We start from the raw sequence: 19344 nt of genomic DNA, 5'->3' as shown, positions 1-19344 counted from the left end.
TGATCATTTCTCCAGAGAAGAATTGCTAACATGCAACACACTACAGAAACTCAGTACACTGGTTGTTATAGACAGACGTCAGAGTTAAGCACAAGAATAAACTCCATCTTTGCCCATTTCTTGACAGACAACCACATTTTTCTTCAAATGGACACTTACTAATTAAAGTAACAGGAATTTCATGCAGTTTTGCTATTTTAACAACATCACTGGAATTGTTTACTGACCCTAGGTAAGAAGATGTTAAAAAAGTACTATTAGCTTGGAAGGTAAAGGGGTAAAATAGAAATGAAAATCACATTCAAAAAATGTCCAAAGAGTACAAATGCTTGTTTTTGACTGTGTTGTGTTTTTGTTTGGCAGGTTGTCTCTCTGCGTTGGTCTACCAACATGCTATTACACCACTGGCCCTGCCCTGCAAACTACTCATCCCCACCACAGGTATGTGCGTCCAAGTGTGTGTCCAGGAACATTTCTGCATTTTTAAAAGGCTTGCTGTGTCATTTCTGACTGAATCTACTGCAGATGAAAACTGAAATGGTGCACTGTTACAGAAGTAGTCAAGTCAAAATCAAAGTCAGCTTTATTGTCAATTCTTCAATATGTACATGTATATATATATATGTGTGTGTGTGTGTGTGTGTGTGTGTGTTTCTGATTAATTTAATGTTATCTTCAGTGTAAAAAAAAAACTGCTTTTCTTTCAAAAATAAGGACATTTCTAAGTGACCTTAGACTTTTGAACAGTAGTATATAATATTAATGAAAATGAAATGATGATGAAAACTAAATGTGTCCCTCTGCAGCTCCTACAAGAGTCCTTAATGCAACTCACTCGAAGCATTATACTGTAAACATCCTTTTCATTTGTTCTATGTAGATCTCATTGAGGAAGCACCGGAGGTCGTACCAACAAACCCATTGGCTGAAAGGCTGAAACAAGGAGCAGGTAAAACTTCATCTCCTTCTCAGTATTATAAGTCCTCTCATCTAATGCTAGTTTTACTTTATGATATTCCAACATAGTCAATCCAGCCCTGAGACTGTAGGACTTTAGTGACAACATTAGTAATGTGTCCTGAATAATCTTATTGACCTGTTCTAACAACATGACATCCTTGTTACCCCAGTGCAGAGGGCCACAGCTGATTCCCATGGTAAACCCACAGCACTTTTATTTGGAAACCTATATCTGGAATGTGCATCTTTTATGTTTGTTGTCTGTCTGCATATGTTGTTATCTGCACAAATTAAGACAAATATTGAATAGCGCTGAATTCCTTCAGAAATGTCTTTTAACAATATCGTCCAGCTTCTGGTCCATAACAGGCAGAATGTTTTATGTGGAATGACTTGAATGGAATATTTTCTAAAAACGCCAGCTTTGTTCCAGAAAGCATGCTGTCGAATGAGAAGAGGTCAATGTAATTGCATGAAGAGGTCATTGATGATTGTGTTTGACACATGTAATCCAACTGGGACATCTGCTCTCTTCCCAGCATGCAATGTTCTCTACATCAACTCAGTGGAGATGGAATCCCTGACGGGCCCTCAGGCTGTTGCCAAGGCCATATCTGAGACACTGGCTGCTGCTTCTCCACCTACTGCCACCGTTGTGCACTTCAAGGTGTCTTCACAAGGCATCACGCTCACTGACAACCAGAGGAAGTAAGTCTGACTCCCGCCCGTGCTTAACAGCATGATGAGATAGTTGAATACGAGTGTTCACGAGTGTAAACACGGCATGACAGTTGGAGATCTTGCTGCAGACATATTTTAAGAGATGGCTCAACACAGCTTAAGACAAATGTGTTTTGGAAGGGCAGGTATCAACATGAGTCACTGCACACAATCAGAGCAATAAACAACACAGAACTAAAGGATTAGGGCCTCTAGATGTTATTTACTACAGTTCTTCAACGTCTTCTTTGTGTCGAGTGTCAAGTAAATTCCAAAAGATACATCTGTATTGACAGAATTATGATCTAAACCAAAATTGGAAGAAGTAGCTTAATACCACTTCTAAAACATGAATATGGGATATGGAATACTGGTTTGGGATTATGGTTTGGATAAATTAGATCTAAAACTTGAAACAAAGAGTGAAACAACTGTAAGCCTACTTTTGGCCCACCCTGTATATTAGTCTTATTAAACTTCAGGGAAAACAAGCAGTCGTGATGCATCTAACGCACTGATATATGTCACAAAACACAGTACATTAGGTCGTCTGTGTTTGGGAAGCACTTAGAGACCAATACACATTTTCTACACAGATGTAAAACACAGGAGAAGAGACCATAAATGTGAAAATACACTAAAGGTTGTGTTCGCAGGTGAATAGGGTCAGTAAAACTTGACCTAAATCGTCGATGACGCCACACATACGTTGCCTGCAGAGCGATTTTGAAGTTCAGTATGATGGCTCCGGCTGTCACCGTTTGGGCAGTGTCTGACTCCTCGTAAGGACGATATCATACTTTCTGAGTGCACCAAGGTCCTTGTGACCCCTAAAATTATCATAATGTTTGACATGTTAACATCGGGGTCTGTGGGGATTGAGTTTCTTTTGGAGCCAGCCTCAAGTGACCATTCGAGGAACTGTTTTCGGCACTTGGCTTCATTTTTCAGCCCCAAAAATTGCTGCTTGTGTCAGATGCATGACTTAGAAACGTAGCTCCTTTCTGTCTAGATGTGAAACTTGCATCTAGTAAGCTGGAAAAAGACTCACGGTTAAACTGCAGTCAGTATTCTTGATCACTATTGAATTAAAATCACTGTGTGAACGCAACAATCCTCACTAAGTTCGAGAGAAGGTCGTTAAAAGTTCCATCCATCCATCCATCCATCCATCCATCCATCCATCATTTTATCCTCATTAGGGTCGCTGGGGGACTGGAGTCCATCCCAGCTGACTTAGTGTGAAGGCAGGGGACACCCTGGACAGGTCACCAATCTATCACAGGACAAACAATCACAATCACATGCACACCTCAGTGAACTGTGCTTTTTGATCTTCAAGCTGCAAGGCGAAAGTGCTAACCACCAAGCCACTGTGTAGCCCTTGTTTAAAGTTCATGTTGACCAAATGGATTTATGTAACCAATGGCTGTGTACTTACCTCCAGATTAAACTAATATTGTGCACTATAAAGTGTCTCTGCACAACTCTGCACAAAGCACATATTACCTCATGTGGTGTGTTTTAAATCTCTGCCGTTTGGTTCTTTTAAAGGCTTTTCTTCCGACGCCACTACCCTACCAACACTGTCACGTTCTGCGATATCGACCCTCAGGACAGAAAGTGAGTACAGGGAGAAATAAAATTAACTCATTAGTGTTGTAGCTAATTCAAATGTGAGATTGAAGACTTCCAAGAGATTTAAATAAAGGAAAGTCCAAATCTCTTGCTGTCCTTGACCTCTATCTCTTCATTCCAGATTTTGCTTTATTTAAGATGTTAACTTTAGCTTTTTTTTAAATTATCAAAACTTTTCAGATGGAGCAAGCCTGAGGGAGGTTCAGTCAAGTAAGTAAACCTTCTGTAGCTGGTGCTTCTATTAAATGTGATTTTACTGTTGTCTTCAACTTTTCATTCTTTGAGCCATAACAAATAAATCTCTAACACTTGCTTTCCAGGCTGTTTGGGTTTGTGGCGCGTAAGCAGGGAAGCACAACAGACAACGTCAGCCACCTCTTCGCTGAGCTGGACCCAGACCAGCCTGCCAGCGCCATCGTCAACTTCGTCTCGAAGATGATCGCCGCGCAGAAACGATGAGAGCTGTCATCAAAAAACAAACCCTGGCGCTTTTTTTAAAAAATGACTTTGGTTATTTTCTTTCCTTTTAACCACAGACACTTTCTGTTTTGGACGATTTAGCATTTGGTTTTACACGTCACCTTATTTTTCCTGCCCTTTTACATTTAAGCAGACGCGTGTGTCTGTGTGTGCGGTTGTGGATGTAAGAAAATGAAAGAGAATGCGACATAGAGTGTACAGTGTGTTTGTGTGGCTTGCATGCATGTGCTTTTATTCTTGGACGGACTCCAGAACGGACCAGAGGAAGTGCAGGATGGGGTGTGGCTGTGTGTGACAATGGGACGGGAGGTGATTGGATCTCCCTGGCAGGGTAACTCATGAACAGGAAGGGGGAATGACATTGTGCGTGCAAATGTTATTTTTTAGTGATTGTTTCATTTTTGTTTTTTTAAAAAAAGAAAAAGTCAAGTAGTGTGACGAAAAGGTGGATTGTAAATCTATCAGGCTTTGACTGGTCAACCAAAGATTTTAAAAAAGTAGTCAGGGCGTGTATAGTGTGCCACTGTCGGAGGGTCGGAAGTATTCTTTTGTAAAACAAATATGGCTGCTTAATCAAAAATACTGTTAGAAACTATTTCACTCTGTATGTACTGATACAGTAGGTCAATTCTGCACCTACGCCACCTTGCAAAAAGTCTTGGATGTTTTTGCAGCTGGTGAGGTCTGTGTAAATATTCTAGATTGCTTTTTGTGTAGGACTGTTATAGATGACATTTGGTGCCTGACTTTGTTTCCTAAATGCAGAGCTTTTTAAGAAAAAGAACATCAAACTCATCCACGCTGTCTTAAATATGCAACCAGCCAAACTTGTTAATTAGTTTATTCTCCAGAATTCTCCAGGTCCTTCCCTGCTCGATGTAGTAGCGTAGCTAAAGATGCAACTGATGTTGTTCCTCTGAAGTACAGCTAGAATCTGAAGAAATCAGCTAAACCTCAACAGTGAGGAGGCCCTTGAAACATCGCATCCACACCGTCTCTGGATTGTTTCTGTCAGACAAGCAAAGAAGAGTTCCTGTTTGCCACCATCCTCTGCTCAGTCTCATAGCCACAGTATGCTACTCATGACTGAAGGGCCGAGAGAACATTTGTGGAGACAATCTTTATAGACAGGTCTTGTCCTACTATGCTGCTCTTCAGTTTTCTCTGTTGAAAGTTTCCGTCAGTAGAAAGAAGCTCTTTGCGTCAGCCAGCCAAAACTGTTAACACTCAACCTACCCAAAAGTAAGCTATACATATAAATATACATATATAGAAATATATATATATATATAAAAACCTCCAAACAGTGACTTAAGATATTTATTTTTTTGCTTTGTTGCTCTATGTTATCTTGTATACATGTATTATAAAGTATACATCAAGATTACTGAAAGCGAGAAGAGAAGATTGCTTTTATTTTCTGCTAAAGTCAAGTGCGTTGACATATATAAGGTGTAAAGTGTGTGCATTTAAAAGTGTATCACTGTTTTTGAATGTTTTTTTCACAGCATTATTTTCTTTTGTTAACATTCTTGTTTTCTTGGGGAGCCTTTTTGATTTTTTTTTTAGAGAGAGGAAATATTTTGTATGAAAGATTGTTGTTACTTAAGTCCAAATTGGAGTTATCCTAAAGTTATGCCAACACAATTGTTCTATTAACTTAAACCTGCCTAGAAAATACATTGTCCAAGTTTAGCACTTAAATGTTGAAGTATTATCAGTGTGTTTCTACTTGTCAGAAGAGAAGATATGGATGTTGACGGACCCATTTCATGTCATTGCATGTGTAGCTGCAGACTTACTAGTTCCTAAAGTGAAATCTCACATGGCCTCAGAATAGGTCTGGAGTTTATGGTGGGAAAACCAAGTTAGTTCAGTAAGTAGCTGCTGCCCTCATGTGGTGTAGAAAAATCACTACAAAGAAGCCACTTCTATTCTAATACAGTGTTTTAGCTGTGTTTATGCCACGTCGGATGTTTGAGTTCAAATAAATTCCTCATTGAGGCAACAAACTTTAAAAGAATTGTAATGTTAATAGCAATATCATTGTCTTGACAAATGAGTTTTGCGTTTGCATTTTAAATCCTAGTCGAGGGATGAGCAGTTTAAATGACACATCCCTCATTTAACCCTGATGCAGAAAAACTGGCTGCCAGCATGATGTAAAATAAACAAGGGTTAGTTCGGGCTCGTACATTAACTCAAATGTATCTCTTTAAAAAAAAAAAAACAGCACTTACAGGGCTTTTATATTTGACTAGAATGTTCCATTATTTATTAGCAGGAGCTTGCATGCTCAAGTTAAATGGTAACCTTAATGCTGCTGCCTAATCTGTACGCAAGTCTTATTCAAAGCAGCCTTTTCTTGAAAGATGCCCATAGGTAGTTATTGGGAATGTGTCTACACAGCTTGTAAGAAGAAAAAAAAACTATATTTTTGCCTACAAAATGCTTGTTGGGCTAAAAGGACTTCCTAAACTTCAAACTGAATGTTAGCCATTTGTTTGCCAAGATGGAAACTCCAGTGGCATCTGCCCACTTTGACAGATCTGTCTGGACTGTAGAATGTGTGTGAATGAGCTACTATGCCTGTATAGAGCTTTGTCATTTTTGGTTTGCTACATTGTATGGCTTTTATTATTTCTGATGGAAAAAAAAACACATTAAAAAGCAGTACAAATCAAAGTGAATATCAGTTTGTTCTTTCGCTAAGGAAGCAGTTTGGCTTTGTTGTTTAGAAATGATAACTTTTAGGTTTATTTGCTGTTAGAGTGTTTGCTTTGTGTATTAAATCTCTTTTGAACTTCAGTCGTTAGGTGTTTTACCAGATATACACTACCGTTCAAAAATGTTTTCCATGTAAAGTCACTCTTTTATTCATGTGCTAACATAATTGCACAAGGGTTTTCTAGTCATCAATTAGTCTTTCAACATCATTAGCTAACACAATGTAGCATTAGAACACAGGAGTGATGGTTGCTGGAAATGTTCCTCTGTACCTCTATGGAGATATTCCATTAAAAACCAGCCATTTCCAGCTAGAATAATCATTTACCACATTAACAGTATCTAGACTTTATTTCTGATTAATTGAATGTTATCTTCACTGAACAAAAGCAGTTTTTCTTTCAAAAATAATTACATTTCGAAATGACCCCAAACTTTTGAATAGTAGTATATATTTGGTGGTAATTTATTAAAAGATTTTAAAGCAATATGTCATTCAGATCCGGTTTGATTGGACATAAAGAATGTTGTCACTTCAGACTATTGCAGATTAAAACTTTTTTATTTGTCCTTTTAATTGGATACAAGACTATAAGACACATAGAAGGTCATTACACCACTCTGTCACTCAAAGTTGGTGTCTCTGCCACATTCGCTTCATACAGTATTCAGACCACTTCATCTTTTACATTCTTAATTGTATATTCAGTTTAAAATATGATTCTTTCCTCGTCAATGTATTTAAAATACCTAATAATGAAAAAGTGAAAAGTTTTTCGAAATGTTTACAAACTTCAAAAAAAAAAAAAACTAAACTGAATTCTCTTTTACAAAAGCATTCAGATGCTCCACCTGTGACAAACTGAATTGACTGTATGCTGTTTAAAGAGGTACACGTCTGTGTATATCCCACAAAGGTCTCACAATTCACACTGCACGTTAAAAACTGAGCCATGAAGTCCACCTCACTGAATGTCTGATTATCAGTTTTCACTCCTAAATATCAAACATGTTTGGTATTATTTGGGCAGTCCCAAAGACTCTGTGAGCAGTTCAGGAGGTTTCAGACTGGATCTGTAAACCCTTTACATAAACAAATAATCTGAGAAAACATCAGCCCAGACCAAGATCCCAGACAAGACTTCTCTGATTGTTGGCAGAGGTGAAATGAAGGTAAGTCAGGTCAAAACCCCTGTGTGTGGTAGGGACTGCTCAGCACCTGCTCATTTCAGCATGGTGGTGGAAGCATCATGCAAAGTTGCTCCTCAGCAGCAGAGACAGGGAGACAGAAGGATTAAGAACTGAAGGGAGGCTTGAATGCAAATAATCCAGGGAGGTCCTTGAAGAAAACCTGCTCCAGAGTTCAGTGACCTGACACTGTGGTGACAGTTCAGTGATTGAGAGCATAAAGCTGGAGTGGATTCAGAACAAGTTTTTGACTGTGCTTCAGTGGCCAGAAAAGACTGAGTTTGAATCCCATAGAACAACTTTGGAGAGACCTGAAGATGGCACTTCATAGACGTCTCCCATCCAATTTCCATTCATCTATCCGTTATCTGTACTCCGCTTAATCTTCATTAGGGTCACAGGGGACTGGAGTCTATTCCAGCTGACTTGGGGAGAAGGCAGAAGACACCCTGGACAGGTCACCAGTCTGTCACAGGGCTACATATACAGACAAACAATTTGCATTCACACCTACGTGCAATTTAGAAAATTCAATTAACCTCAGCATGTTTTTTGGACTGTAGGAGAAACCCAGAGTACCCGGTGAAAACCCATGCATGTACAGGGAGAACATGCCAACTCCAGAAAGATCCCGGGAAGGCCAGGATGCAAACTGGGAATCTTCTAGCTGCAAGGCCAAAGTGCTAACCACTACACCACTGTGTAGCCCCCATCCAATTTGATGAAACTAAAGATGCATATAGAGACTAATCAAATACAGAAGAACCTGTAACTGCTGGCAATGAGACTGCTACAGTGTACTGATTTAGGAGCATGAAAACTTTTGTAAACGAGAGATTACAGTTTTTGATTATTTCTTTTTTAATTTGCAAAAACTCAAAACATGTCACTTTGACCTTTGTAGCTACTGATGGGCAAAAATCTGCTTAACCTAAATGTAATAGATACAATACTGAGTGAGGTAATGTATTCTGAAATGATGGAAACTATGTAACTATGTTTAAAAAAAAGATTCTATAAAAAAAAAAAAAAAAAAAAAAAAATAATAATAATAATAATAATAATAATAATAATAATTATTATTATTATTATTATTATTATTATTATTATTATTATTATCATTGCACACACATTTCATGATTTACAAATGACATTTCTATTGAAATATACAGGCCTGTCTATCTTCACCTCCTGGGATCATTGGTAGGGCAATCCTATGACATCACATCTTTACTCTATAAAAGTTTGAATTGTAATAGTAAAATTTTATGGACAGCAATTTTCTGTACCCAAACAGGGTTAATAAAATAATGAAAAATGCAGACATTTAAAATGAGCAGGCTATAGGAATGTGACACCATAAAACCCTCTTTGAACTGTGTCATTCATATTATTTCAATGATGTCATGAGTTAGCGTTTTCCCCAGGCCCGAGAATTCCAGACTCGTAAAACAAAAGCAAATAAAAATCATGGTTCAGAAATCTAGATGTGTGACAAAGCCCGAGAATAACTCAGTAGCTGAAATAAAATATGAGAGTAAATAAAACTTTAAAATGAGACGTCAATACATCCAAATGACGCTGTATATCAGTACTGCCAAACTCATGACTTGTGTATCTCAAATACAAAGACCACTGAAGATTTATTAAGCAAGCACTTTTAAATAATTAGAAATTCTCAATGCTTAGGAATTGATATTTCCTTAAGATTGCACAATGATGAAATGACTGTGGCTTTTTGTCAAACACCTTGATGGCTTTTTACATTTTTTGTTGTTCAATAAGATGACTAAAATTTAGTGTGAGAATCAGACTTTTTTTTTTAACATTTGGGTTCCTAACTAAAAATCAGCAATTCGCAAAGTCACAAACAAACATCCAAGGCTTCCTTATTTCCATGAATGTGAAGTGCACTGGAAGGCTAGAGACACTCATGGAACAAATTTCTTTAACCCTTCAAGACCCACCATTGTGCAAGTCCGCCAGGACATATTTTTACATTTTTACATGCTGTAGTGCCATTTTTGGAGTATTTTTATTTGCTTTACATCAAAATAACCCTGATATCCCAAATTTTAATAATATGTATTGACTTATGTTTTAACTACTACAAAAAATTGCTTAAAAGTGCAATAAACCTTAAAAAACGAAAATCGTTTTTGTTTTTTTTTTCACATATATTTCAAAATACAGAAATTGCATAGCTGTATCCCTCAAATTTGTAAATGTAAAAAAGTTGCACAATATCCTTTGGAACCACAGGAAATTTATTTGGAGTCTGTACATAATTTGCTTTTTGAGATATGCTCAATTTTGTAACCTGTAAAAAAAACGAAAATAAACAAAACTGCAAAATTTGCAAAGAGACATCAAAACAAATTATTTACAATAGTGCAATCAAATTTCTAAGTGTGCCAGATACTTATGAACACACATATTGTATGTACAAAACCATGGTCAGACCATAAAAAGTGCATTTGAAAATAAAAGAAAATCGTTTTTACTGAGTTGAATCAGAAACAGTATTTTGATGGTCTCCTGGTCCAAGTACTTGGACAGGTCTGATGGAGAAGGGCTGTCCACATATTCTGACAGAGGTGGCTGGACACCTGGCCTCCTTTTCGTCAGGAAATGTGGCAGAGAAGGTAAGCTGTCAGGTTCCTTCTCAGTTTTCCAGCCAGCTGTAGGGAGCGCCTCTGGCCCGGAGCGCTCGCTGGTGGAGCGGCTGCTGCAGCGTCTCCTGGCTGGAGGCGGTCTGTCCCTCTACCTCTCGCTGGGTACCAGGACAGCAGGAGACCTCCATTCTCTCCTCTTCCTCCTCCTCCTCCTTCCCAACATTGTAAATGCTGCACACAGAAAAAGTTACGTGGTACGTTAGCTGTGCGCAGCACATGACTTGTAAAAATGATGCGTACTTTGCGCGGAATGCTTTCGGCGGCGTTACATGTATATTATACTTTCTTTACTTTTCTCCAACTTAAAACAAACAACTTCTCATGAATACAGACTTACGTGTCACTGGAATGATCAATTCCTTCGATAAGATCGGCTTCATCCGCGCTGGTGGCAGAATCCGGGCCAGACGAGTGGCTGGACTCTTCATCCGACGCTGTAGTTTGCTGGAGAGCTTCGCACCAGATGTAAAATAGTTTGGCACGACTAGGTTTTTGCGGCTCCTCAACTAATGTGTGGAAGTGTGTCAAAAGTGTGTGTGGTGGGTCCGTGTACGGATCTGGTAATTGGATTTTCCCTTCTGAAACGGGTATTGAAAAACAAAAAACGAGGGGTTATTTGATTTTCGTTTTAAAATGCAAAAATTTAAATTGAAATACAAGGCGTTTTTCCTTTTCATGATCAAAAGAGGATATACGATTTTTTTAAATGCTTTGATTTTCGTTTTATATTTAGAATAACAAGAAAGTAAAATCAGTAAGAGACAAACGAAAAAAGGTCCGTTTTTTTCATTTTCTGAGACCGGAAGTGGTCATCAGCAAGTGTGGAGCCAAACGACAACAAGATTCTCAGAGGGCGGAGCCAGAGAGCAGTGATTGGTCAGACCATAGATAATATAGAAGACAGCGCGCTAGCGTATCTAGTCTATGTATGTCTATGGTCGGCACGTCTGGTAGCATCTCTGGCTGCTGTTGATCTTGTTTTTGGAGTAAAACACGGTAAGAAGATAAATACTTCTAACCAGTAGCGTTGTTTTGTTGTACGTTAAGTCAGCGACTTGTGAAGAGTTGTGTTTTGTCGTGTTTGAGCAGTTGGTCCGGACGCGTTAGCTAGCTAAGCGGCTAAGTTAGCTAGCGGGCTAATTAACACAGGTGGCTAACTTACCGCTGAACACCTGTGTTAGTTGCTGCAGCAGCTGTCCTCATTATTAGAATGACTTTCTCAACCTGTATTTCTCTGCTGTGTATTTTAGCTTTTTAAAAAGTTATTTTACTTTAAGGTTAACTGAAACCCGTTCAGTTGCACTGAAGTTTAACATTCAGCTGGTTTGAATTAAACCGCGCTTAACAACATTGTGCAACATTACCTCTCTGAATCTCCATAATTTCATTAAATTCCTTCTCTCTTCCACTGCTCAAGTTCAATCCAGTATATAAAATGACACTAATATTGAATAAACTAACAACCAGCCATTGTATTTATTTATTACTGTATGTATTTGTAGTAAAACAGGAGTTGAAACATCCTACTTTTGGATCTAGAACTGCACAAGCTGTTCATTTTCAGTCACCTGACGAGTTAAACTCCCCTTTTTATGTGAGGTTGAAGCAGAAAGTCTGCGTTAACAAAGAAAGTTCTTTATAATTTGCGATACCTGTTATCTCTGACTGAGGCTTTAGTTTTTGTTGAGCTGATTTACATGTAGAAACTTTGTTCAGGAAAATTTCTCAGTAGCTCAGAGGACAGGCTGCTTTTTACACAACCTTGTAAGAGAATGTCTGTCAATACTTTCAACAGAATTTAGAAACACAACACTTCCTAAACAGATATTTTGAGGCTGTGAGGTTGAATGTTTAAGTGTATATCAGTGTGTTTGTTTGTAGTCTTTCTGTTTCTAGGTGGAAGCTGAATTAGTGAGGATGACTCCTGCTCCTGTCATCTTTAAGCGCCTCACACATCTTTACCTGCACATGAGGAAAATCACTCCTGTAGAATGCAGGTATGTTTGTCATTATTATAAAAAGATGTTGCCTGGTGACCTGTCAGAAACCCATTATACAGAGTCAGCCAAAATAATGTTTACACACATCAGGAAAAGAAAAACTTGCATAAATATTTCAATACCAAATTTATTTAGACATTACAAGATTAATAAAAGTTATCTTTGGCCTCTACAATTACAAGAGGTGCTCAAAGTGGTGGCCACTGGCTTCCAGACATTTCTGTTGTGTTGTAAACGTCACTTGTTGATATAACAATAACTACATCAGATAATTCTTGGTCACAGTTGGAATTTTGCAGCCTGAGAGATGGTTGAGAAGGTTTGCAGTTCTTGTTTTAGCAAAATATGTTATAATAGAAATCTTTATTGTCATTGTACATGAAATTATCTGCAAACCAGCAAAGTGTATCAGTCTGAGGTATCTAAAAATAAAGAAAAATGCTTCTAAAGCCAATAATAAACACAATATTTTGAGGGAATATTCTAAAAAGGAAAGAAAAGCTCCATTCTCACTCCTCTCAGGATAAACTGTCATTAAAATTGACTTTAAATTTAACTTCAATATGAGATAAAAACATTTACTTTCATTACTGATGTTGTCAAGTTTTAATAAAGTTCATGCTACTTTTATAAAACGATGAAAGTGAATAAATTGTATTTGTGTGATTTGTGTTTGATTTCTGTCTTTTCTCCTGTCATCCAGATGTTCAGAGGGAGATGATGCCACATCTGGTCCAGCTGATGGAAGGTCTTGAAGTTCTCTGACTGGCCTCGACTGAAGATGGTCGTCTCACTGGATTTAAGGTTCAGATGCTCAGTAACAAACTCCACCAATGTGCCAACAGGGAAGCTTTAGGTTTATTAAATGTTGCTATGAAGGTATCGCTGTTTTTCTTAGTGAATGCAATGAGCTCCAACTGAAAGTTGAATTAGAACTTAGAAGTAAATCCTTCCATCTGAAAGGATTTAGTTGCATTAATAACCTCATAACATTCTAATTTTTATTTCAGTCTTGGCTGGAAATAGAATCTCTGTATTGATTCAGGTAAAAACTGAACTTCACAGCATGTTGGAGCAAAACAACAGATGAAAACTGTGATGGTGTTGGATTGTCAGACTGTAATGTTGCAGCTCAAAGCAGCTTTTCTATCTCAGTTCATTCTGACATTCAGCTATAAATCAACACAGCAGATGGTGATCCATGCTGTGGAAGTCTCACATCTCCTGATTTAATGGAGCTGCTTTGCACTTTTTACACTGTTTATTCACCAACACTTTATTTAATAAAAGTCCCATCTAGTTTTTATGAGGAATGTGATGTTTTAATTTCTCTGTGAATAACTGCAGTCTAATGCAACAGCTGGAGTTGTAACATCTGTCCTGATATTGATCATGAAGTATTGATCAGAATACTTATGGTTAGCAGTCATCCCTGAAGTTTTACATTAAAATCTTTACTTGTGTTGTGAACTTTGGTAAGAAGCAGAAACTTTTACGTTGCCATGGATACATGAGTGTTAAATTCTGTCCATGTTTCCATTTTGGGAAATTCAGTCCAGTTCCAGAATGTGGAGGAATTTAGTCTCACAATCACAGACAACAAATATTATCTGAAAGTCGGGTTATTGTTGTTTATCAGCACAATACAAAAAGATTAATGTTAGAAATATTCCAGTTAAGACTCTAGAATATCATGATTTATGTAAATTTACCTCAATAATATGAATGTTCAGGTTAAGATTGTACACTGATATTTATTATGCAAGTTTAGCTGATTAAAGTTTATGACTCTGCACTAAAATATTATTTAAATTGACATCATTATTATATTTAGGGTCAGACCCTACAGTATTGAGATTAAGAAATCAAATATTCTATAAAATGTAAATACACTGAACTCATTTGGATATATTTAAGTGAGACTCTACAATATTATTTGACACAAATCTATCTAAATCAACATTAATAATAATTTTTACTCCAAACATTTACTGGACTGATTTAAATATTAAAATCACTCCTTTCTAATCCTCTGCTGTGCGTTCAAACCTGAGGCCTTAAATAGAAACACACAAGTATCTGATTGAAGGAACTTCTGCAGAGTCCTGGTTCCAGAACATGATGATAGAATTATAGACAAACTTTAACAAAAGCTGCCTGAGAGTTTATAGGTTTTTATGTTAAATTTCTTCAGTAATTTAATGAGAGTTATCAGCAAAAATCAAGTGTTCATTTGATGAAATTCATTTCCTAAAACATACAGAATTGGAGCTCATATCTTTGGCAGCTGTAAAGTTTCTGCTCCTTCAAAGTTCACAACACAATGAATGAATTCCTAAAACACTCTCAATGCTGGAGAGCGTTTGTGATGCTGAAGCAGTGATCAGTTTTTCTGTTTCTTCTCTGGAGATGCACAATGAGGGACGTCTGCAGTGACTGAGAAAGAGTCTCGCCACATCCTGACATGAGGAAAAAGACTTTATTGAAGACTACAATGAGAAAAACTATCAGACAGCAGACGGCTGCATTCAAGGTGAGATCTGAACATTTGATCTGGAACAGGAATTCAATAACTGCAGCATGAGCTTCATTTCAGTCTGTAGCTACTGAATTCATGGATGAATCATCTGGCACTAGAGAAGAAGACCATCAAACATCCACGTCAGCTGATGGAGGTCCAAGAGTCTCACCAAACAAACAACCTACAGAGTGAAGACCTCAAATCTGATTGGATGGCCTCCTATTCAGCCACATGTGTGAACAAATGCCTCTAAGCTGATTTGTTTTCTAAAATAAATCTAGTTTGAGTCCTAATCTATGCCTGTGTGTTTGCTTCTTTACACCACTGTTAACAGTTTAGGCTGTTAGATTGTTCCAGATAAGACAAGTACAAGATACTTCAGAGTCGTTCTACCACGAGCCTGACAGGAAGAACTCTAACAGCTACTGAATGTTCCTGTGGTCCCCTCAAGGCTACAGGAGGAGTCCTATGAGGATGAGCTGGTCCACCTGATGGTGGCCAGTCGCTGCGGTTCAAAGCCAACACCGACTATGTGGACTTCTACTGGACCACATGGAGGCCTTCAAACCGGACCAACAAGTTCAGCGACTCCCCGACTCGTGGGTCTGAGGACGCCGCCGAGCCTCGGCCCAGCCGGCCTACTGTCTGTGGGTGTTTGAGTGCTGAGAGGTTTGTGGATGCATGTGAACGTTCTGTGTTGAAACAGCAGCTTTTGACTCACTAACGCCAAGAAAAACCAAGAGCTCCTTTATTTGTGAGTTCCACTAAAAAACTGATGAAAATAAGTTTGCCAGGGTTCTGACTGATAACAGATTATTAAATAATGAAAATAATCATTTAAATATTCCTTTAAACAATCCTTTTAGGTCTACATTTCCTTTACACTGACTTCTTGGTATATGTACAAGTATTTTGGGTGGAATATACCAATAAGCCCAATGTTCAAGGGTCCTTCTGGGAATATACCATTAAACCTTTTAGTTAAATGTTCCAGGATGCTGGGTAGAATGTACCATCAGATCAACCTTTTAGGTCTACATTGGAAGATTTTAGAGTAGAATATTACTCCAAACCAATGTTCCCTGTAATTTTTCATGAGTCTGAGCAAACACACAAACTCCCTGAGCGTCCCTTGGACCACTGTGAGCAACATCAGACGTGTGCACTGTGGTCACACCAGCATCGCATCCATTCAAGTTACATGGTTCATTAAAAGAATCAAATTACAGCATTTACATTTCTGTTAAAACACTTTGTCAACAGGAGCCAGTTGAAGGCTGCAGTGATTTTAGTGACACTACAATGTATAAGAGTGAAGTTATTGAATATTTGTCTCTCTTTACTGTTGCAGCGGTTTTGCAAATTGCAGACGGACCCTGTTCACTCCATAGACACCAATGTTATTCCTGTAGCTTGAAAGACAGCTACTTTTGATAAAACTGGGCTTGTAGCACATTGTCTGCCTTGCAACAATGGGAAAGAGGCACCGTTTATGTTTTGACAACCTATATCTAATGAGTTATTGATGCTGGAAGTCCAAATCTGTGAATATCTTTCCAACTTTACTGAACTTGGGGCCACTACCACCTAAGGAGTGATATATTTAATTTTGAAAAAAGCATTTAGCCATACTTAAAGCTTTAAGTGCTTTATTAACACGGAACTTAAAATTTTGTATTGTTTTATTATCACAGGTTCTGTCTGAAAAGAGGTGGCGTCATTTTAAACAGTGAAATCAAACTAATAAAATGTAATGACCAACCAGTGAGCAATACTGGATTCTGCAAAAACATAAACAACTTTTTTTAAAAAAATCTAAATCTTATCTTAACACAGTTAATGTATTAACTTATTTTGTGTGTATGCATGTATTTATTGATTTATTTAGTACTGTTAACATATCAGAGTTGAGTGAATTTTTCTTAAGATAGGCAAAGGCCATTTATTGATTACATATAGGCTATTAAATGTTTATTAAAAACTAAAAAGCATTTTAAAAAAACAACTTAGGCATTTATTGAGTCACTAAAATACAGTAGAGTACAGACCACATCAGCATGATTATAAGCATCCTCTGGTAAATTAACAACCAGATACTGATGTCTCTCACCATATGGACTTCAGGAGATGACTGGGGGATGATAAACTGTGACCTACTGGTTGGGTTCTCTCTGTTCTCATGTTTCTTACATGTTTGTCCCCTGACAGCTGGGTCCTAATGTTTTTTGAGCAACACACCATACTATGACGTTTTTACAATGATGGTTCTACTATGAAACCAGTTTGACATGTTCAGGTGTTCTTTGTGTGAAAACTCAGAGATTTCAGGTATCAGAAGGTGGTTTTCAACTTTCTTTGTTAACTTTCTGCTTCAACTTTAAACTAAATTTCCTTCACTAACCCAGCCCTCTGGACTTCCAGTAAGCTGTGTTCCTATTGGCTGTCCAGGTGGCTGCTTGTTGTTATCAGGAACACCTGAGCAGCTCAGTGTCTTCCTGCTTTATTTAGCTGCAGACAAACATTTCCTCTGTTTCTCTTCACCACAGAACCGGGTTTGGCTCCGTTGCTTAGTTTGTTCTTTAGGTGTTGGCTTGCAGCTTCCAGCAGTAAAATCGTCTTTAATGTGTTTCTTGGTGTGTTTTAGGGCTTTGTACTGGATAGTTGTCTTGGTAAATGTGGTTCTTTAGCCACAGTTAGCACATGGTGCTAATGTGTGCAGTGATTAGTGGATATGGTGCAGCTGTGTTGTGTCTTTATCTTGGCTGTAGTGAGTCTTTAGAGGTTTTTGGTCAGACACATTCTGTATTCTTGTTTGTGAAGCAACGTTGGTTGTCCAGAAGGTAAGAGTTCCTGTCCTGATTCTCTGTTCTCAGAGGTTCTCTGGTAGGCTGCAGGAGACTTTAGTGTTTGGGTTGTACTAGTTTGGTTTTTGTACGGTTTCATTTGGACAACTATCTTGAGGCCCCTCCATGTGGTTTAGTGAGGTTTTCTGTAACAGTTCTACAAAGCAACCTGCAGCAGAAGAGACTCTGAGAGTTTTTAGGAAGTTCTGGAGACAAGACTTTAGAGCAGCAGAAGCATTTGTCAGCAGTTTGAGCAGGAGAAGGTGAGCTTCAGAGTAGAAATGAGACAGAAACCTTCTTGACCCGTGTGGTGAGGTCCTGTACCAAGAGTTTGAGCAGGTTGTGAAGAGTCTGTAGTTCTTTGGTCTGAAAGCACAAGAAGAATCGACTCATTTAAGGAGAAAACAGGAGATATTGTTGGTTCTTCTGTCATTCTGCAGTTTCCTTAGACTGAATATCAAGTTTATTTTTTTAAATGATTTACCATGTGAGCCCAAGAAGACTTCAATAAACTCCCTCCATCCCCTGGATACAACATATTACCATGTTGAATTTTTTTTTCTTTTTTTAATATTTTTGAGTTTTAATCATAGTTTTAGCACAGTTTTTTCTCTTTGCTTGTTTAGTTTTGTCATCTGTGTAAAAGGTGCTAAACAAATAAAGTTGAATTGATAAACTGAATAATTGACTAACTCATGATTGTGACAACAGAAGTATTTTCATTGTGATTTAAGGGTTTATTTCATTTTTAAGGTTGGTGTTAAAATCTTGACAGAAAAAGAAGATTAAAGAAATAAACTACATAACAAAAAGCAATTAAATCAAAGGAAAACAAATTTAATACAATAAAACTTTTAAAAAGTTTTATTTTTAAAAAGTATTTTTTAACTTTAAGCATCTGAAATATTTTGTCTGTAATTTTGAATATTTGTATTTTAAAATTTTTGTTTAATTTCATAATTACATGTGTTGTATCTTGTTTAAATATCTAATTAAATATTTTGTCTGTTTAATAAAATTTAATTGTATTTAATGTTTATTATATTAAACATTAAATACAATTAAATTTTATTAAACAGACAAAATATTTCAGATAATTAAACAGTTAAAAAATACAATTAAACAAGAAGAATATTAAACATTTAAAAAAATACAAAACATTTATTTAGATTATTAAATCTTTAAAAAGACAAAATATTTAACTAAAAAATTAAATGTTTAATTAGAAAATTAAATCTTAAAGACAATAAAACTTCAAATAGGAATTAAACAGAAAATACAATGAAGCATTTAAAAAGAAAATTAAACATTAAAAGGTGGCAAAACATTTAAAAAGAAAAACCTTAAAGATTTAATCAAAAAATTAAATATTGGGAAAGAAAAAAAAAATTCAAACAAACCGATAAAACATTTGAAAAAACAAACATTAAAAAGACAAAACATTTCTAAATCAAATCAGACATTAGAATAGAATAAAAAGTGAGAAAAGAGCAAAACTAAATGTTTAAGAAGAATCAAACTAAAGACAAAACATTTGAAAAGACACCAGTTAAACTTTAGAAGATCATATTAAACAGAAGAGACAATAAAAC

General features: G+C 37.0%; 1 protein-coding gene and 1 long non-coding RNA gene across 21 annotated transcripts in view; both read left to right on the top strand.

Moving 5' to 3' along the window:
* tns1b (tensin 1b) overlaps positions 1 to 6483 on the top strand; it is a 200269-nt gene extending 193786 nt beyond the window's left edge. For 17 of the 19 annotated variants that reach the window (XM_055015174.1, XM_055015159.1, XM_055015168.1 and 14 more), the window contains 7 exons: positions 364 to 441; positions 881 to 949; positions 1131 to 1157; positions 1500 to 1668; positions 3235 to 3303; positions 3499 to 3528; positions 3639 to 6483. In XM_055015174.1, coding sequence (XP_054871149.1) covers positions 364 to 441; positions 881 to 949; positions 1131 to 1157; positions 1500 to 1668; positions 3235 to 3303; positions 3499 to 3528; positions 3639 to 3777 — 581 coding nt within the window. In that variant the 3' untranslated portion in view covers positions 3778 to 6483. The remainder of the gene's footprint in view (positions 1 to 363; positions 442 to 880; positions 950 to 1130; positions 1158 to 1499; positions 1669 to 3234; positions 3304 to 3498; positions 3529 to 3638) is intronic. The other 2 variants (XM_055015163.1, XM_055015175.1) reach the window with 1 other exon arrangement.
* A 5803-nt stretch (positions 6484 to 12286) lies between these two features.
* On the top strand, positions 12287 to 15202 carry LOC129350052 (uncharacterized). 2 transcript variants are annotated; one of them, XR_008603266.1, is made up of 3 exons: positions 12287 to 12385; positions 13092 to 14921; positions 15026 to 15202. It is a non-coding gene; the product is annotated as an uncharacterized LOC129350052 (long non-coding RNA). The 2 variants fall into 2 exon arrangements; XR_008603265.1 differs by having other exon boundaries at positions 14985 to 15202.
* The last annotated feature ends 4142 nt before the right edge of the window (positions 15203 to 19344 follow it).

The sequence above is a fragment of the Amphiprion ocellaris genome, chromosome 11 (genome assembly GCF_022539595.1).
Source record: "Amphiprion ocellaris isolate individual 3 ecotype Okinawa chromosome 11, ASM2253959v1, whole genome shotgun sequence".
Lineage (NCBI taxonomy): Eukaryota > Metazoa > Chordata > Actinopteri > Pomacentridae > Amphiprion > Amphiprion ocellaris.
Note: the sequence above shows the minus strand (reverse complement) of the source record. Positions and strands in the feature narration are given on the sequence as shown.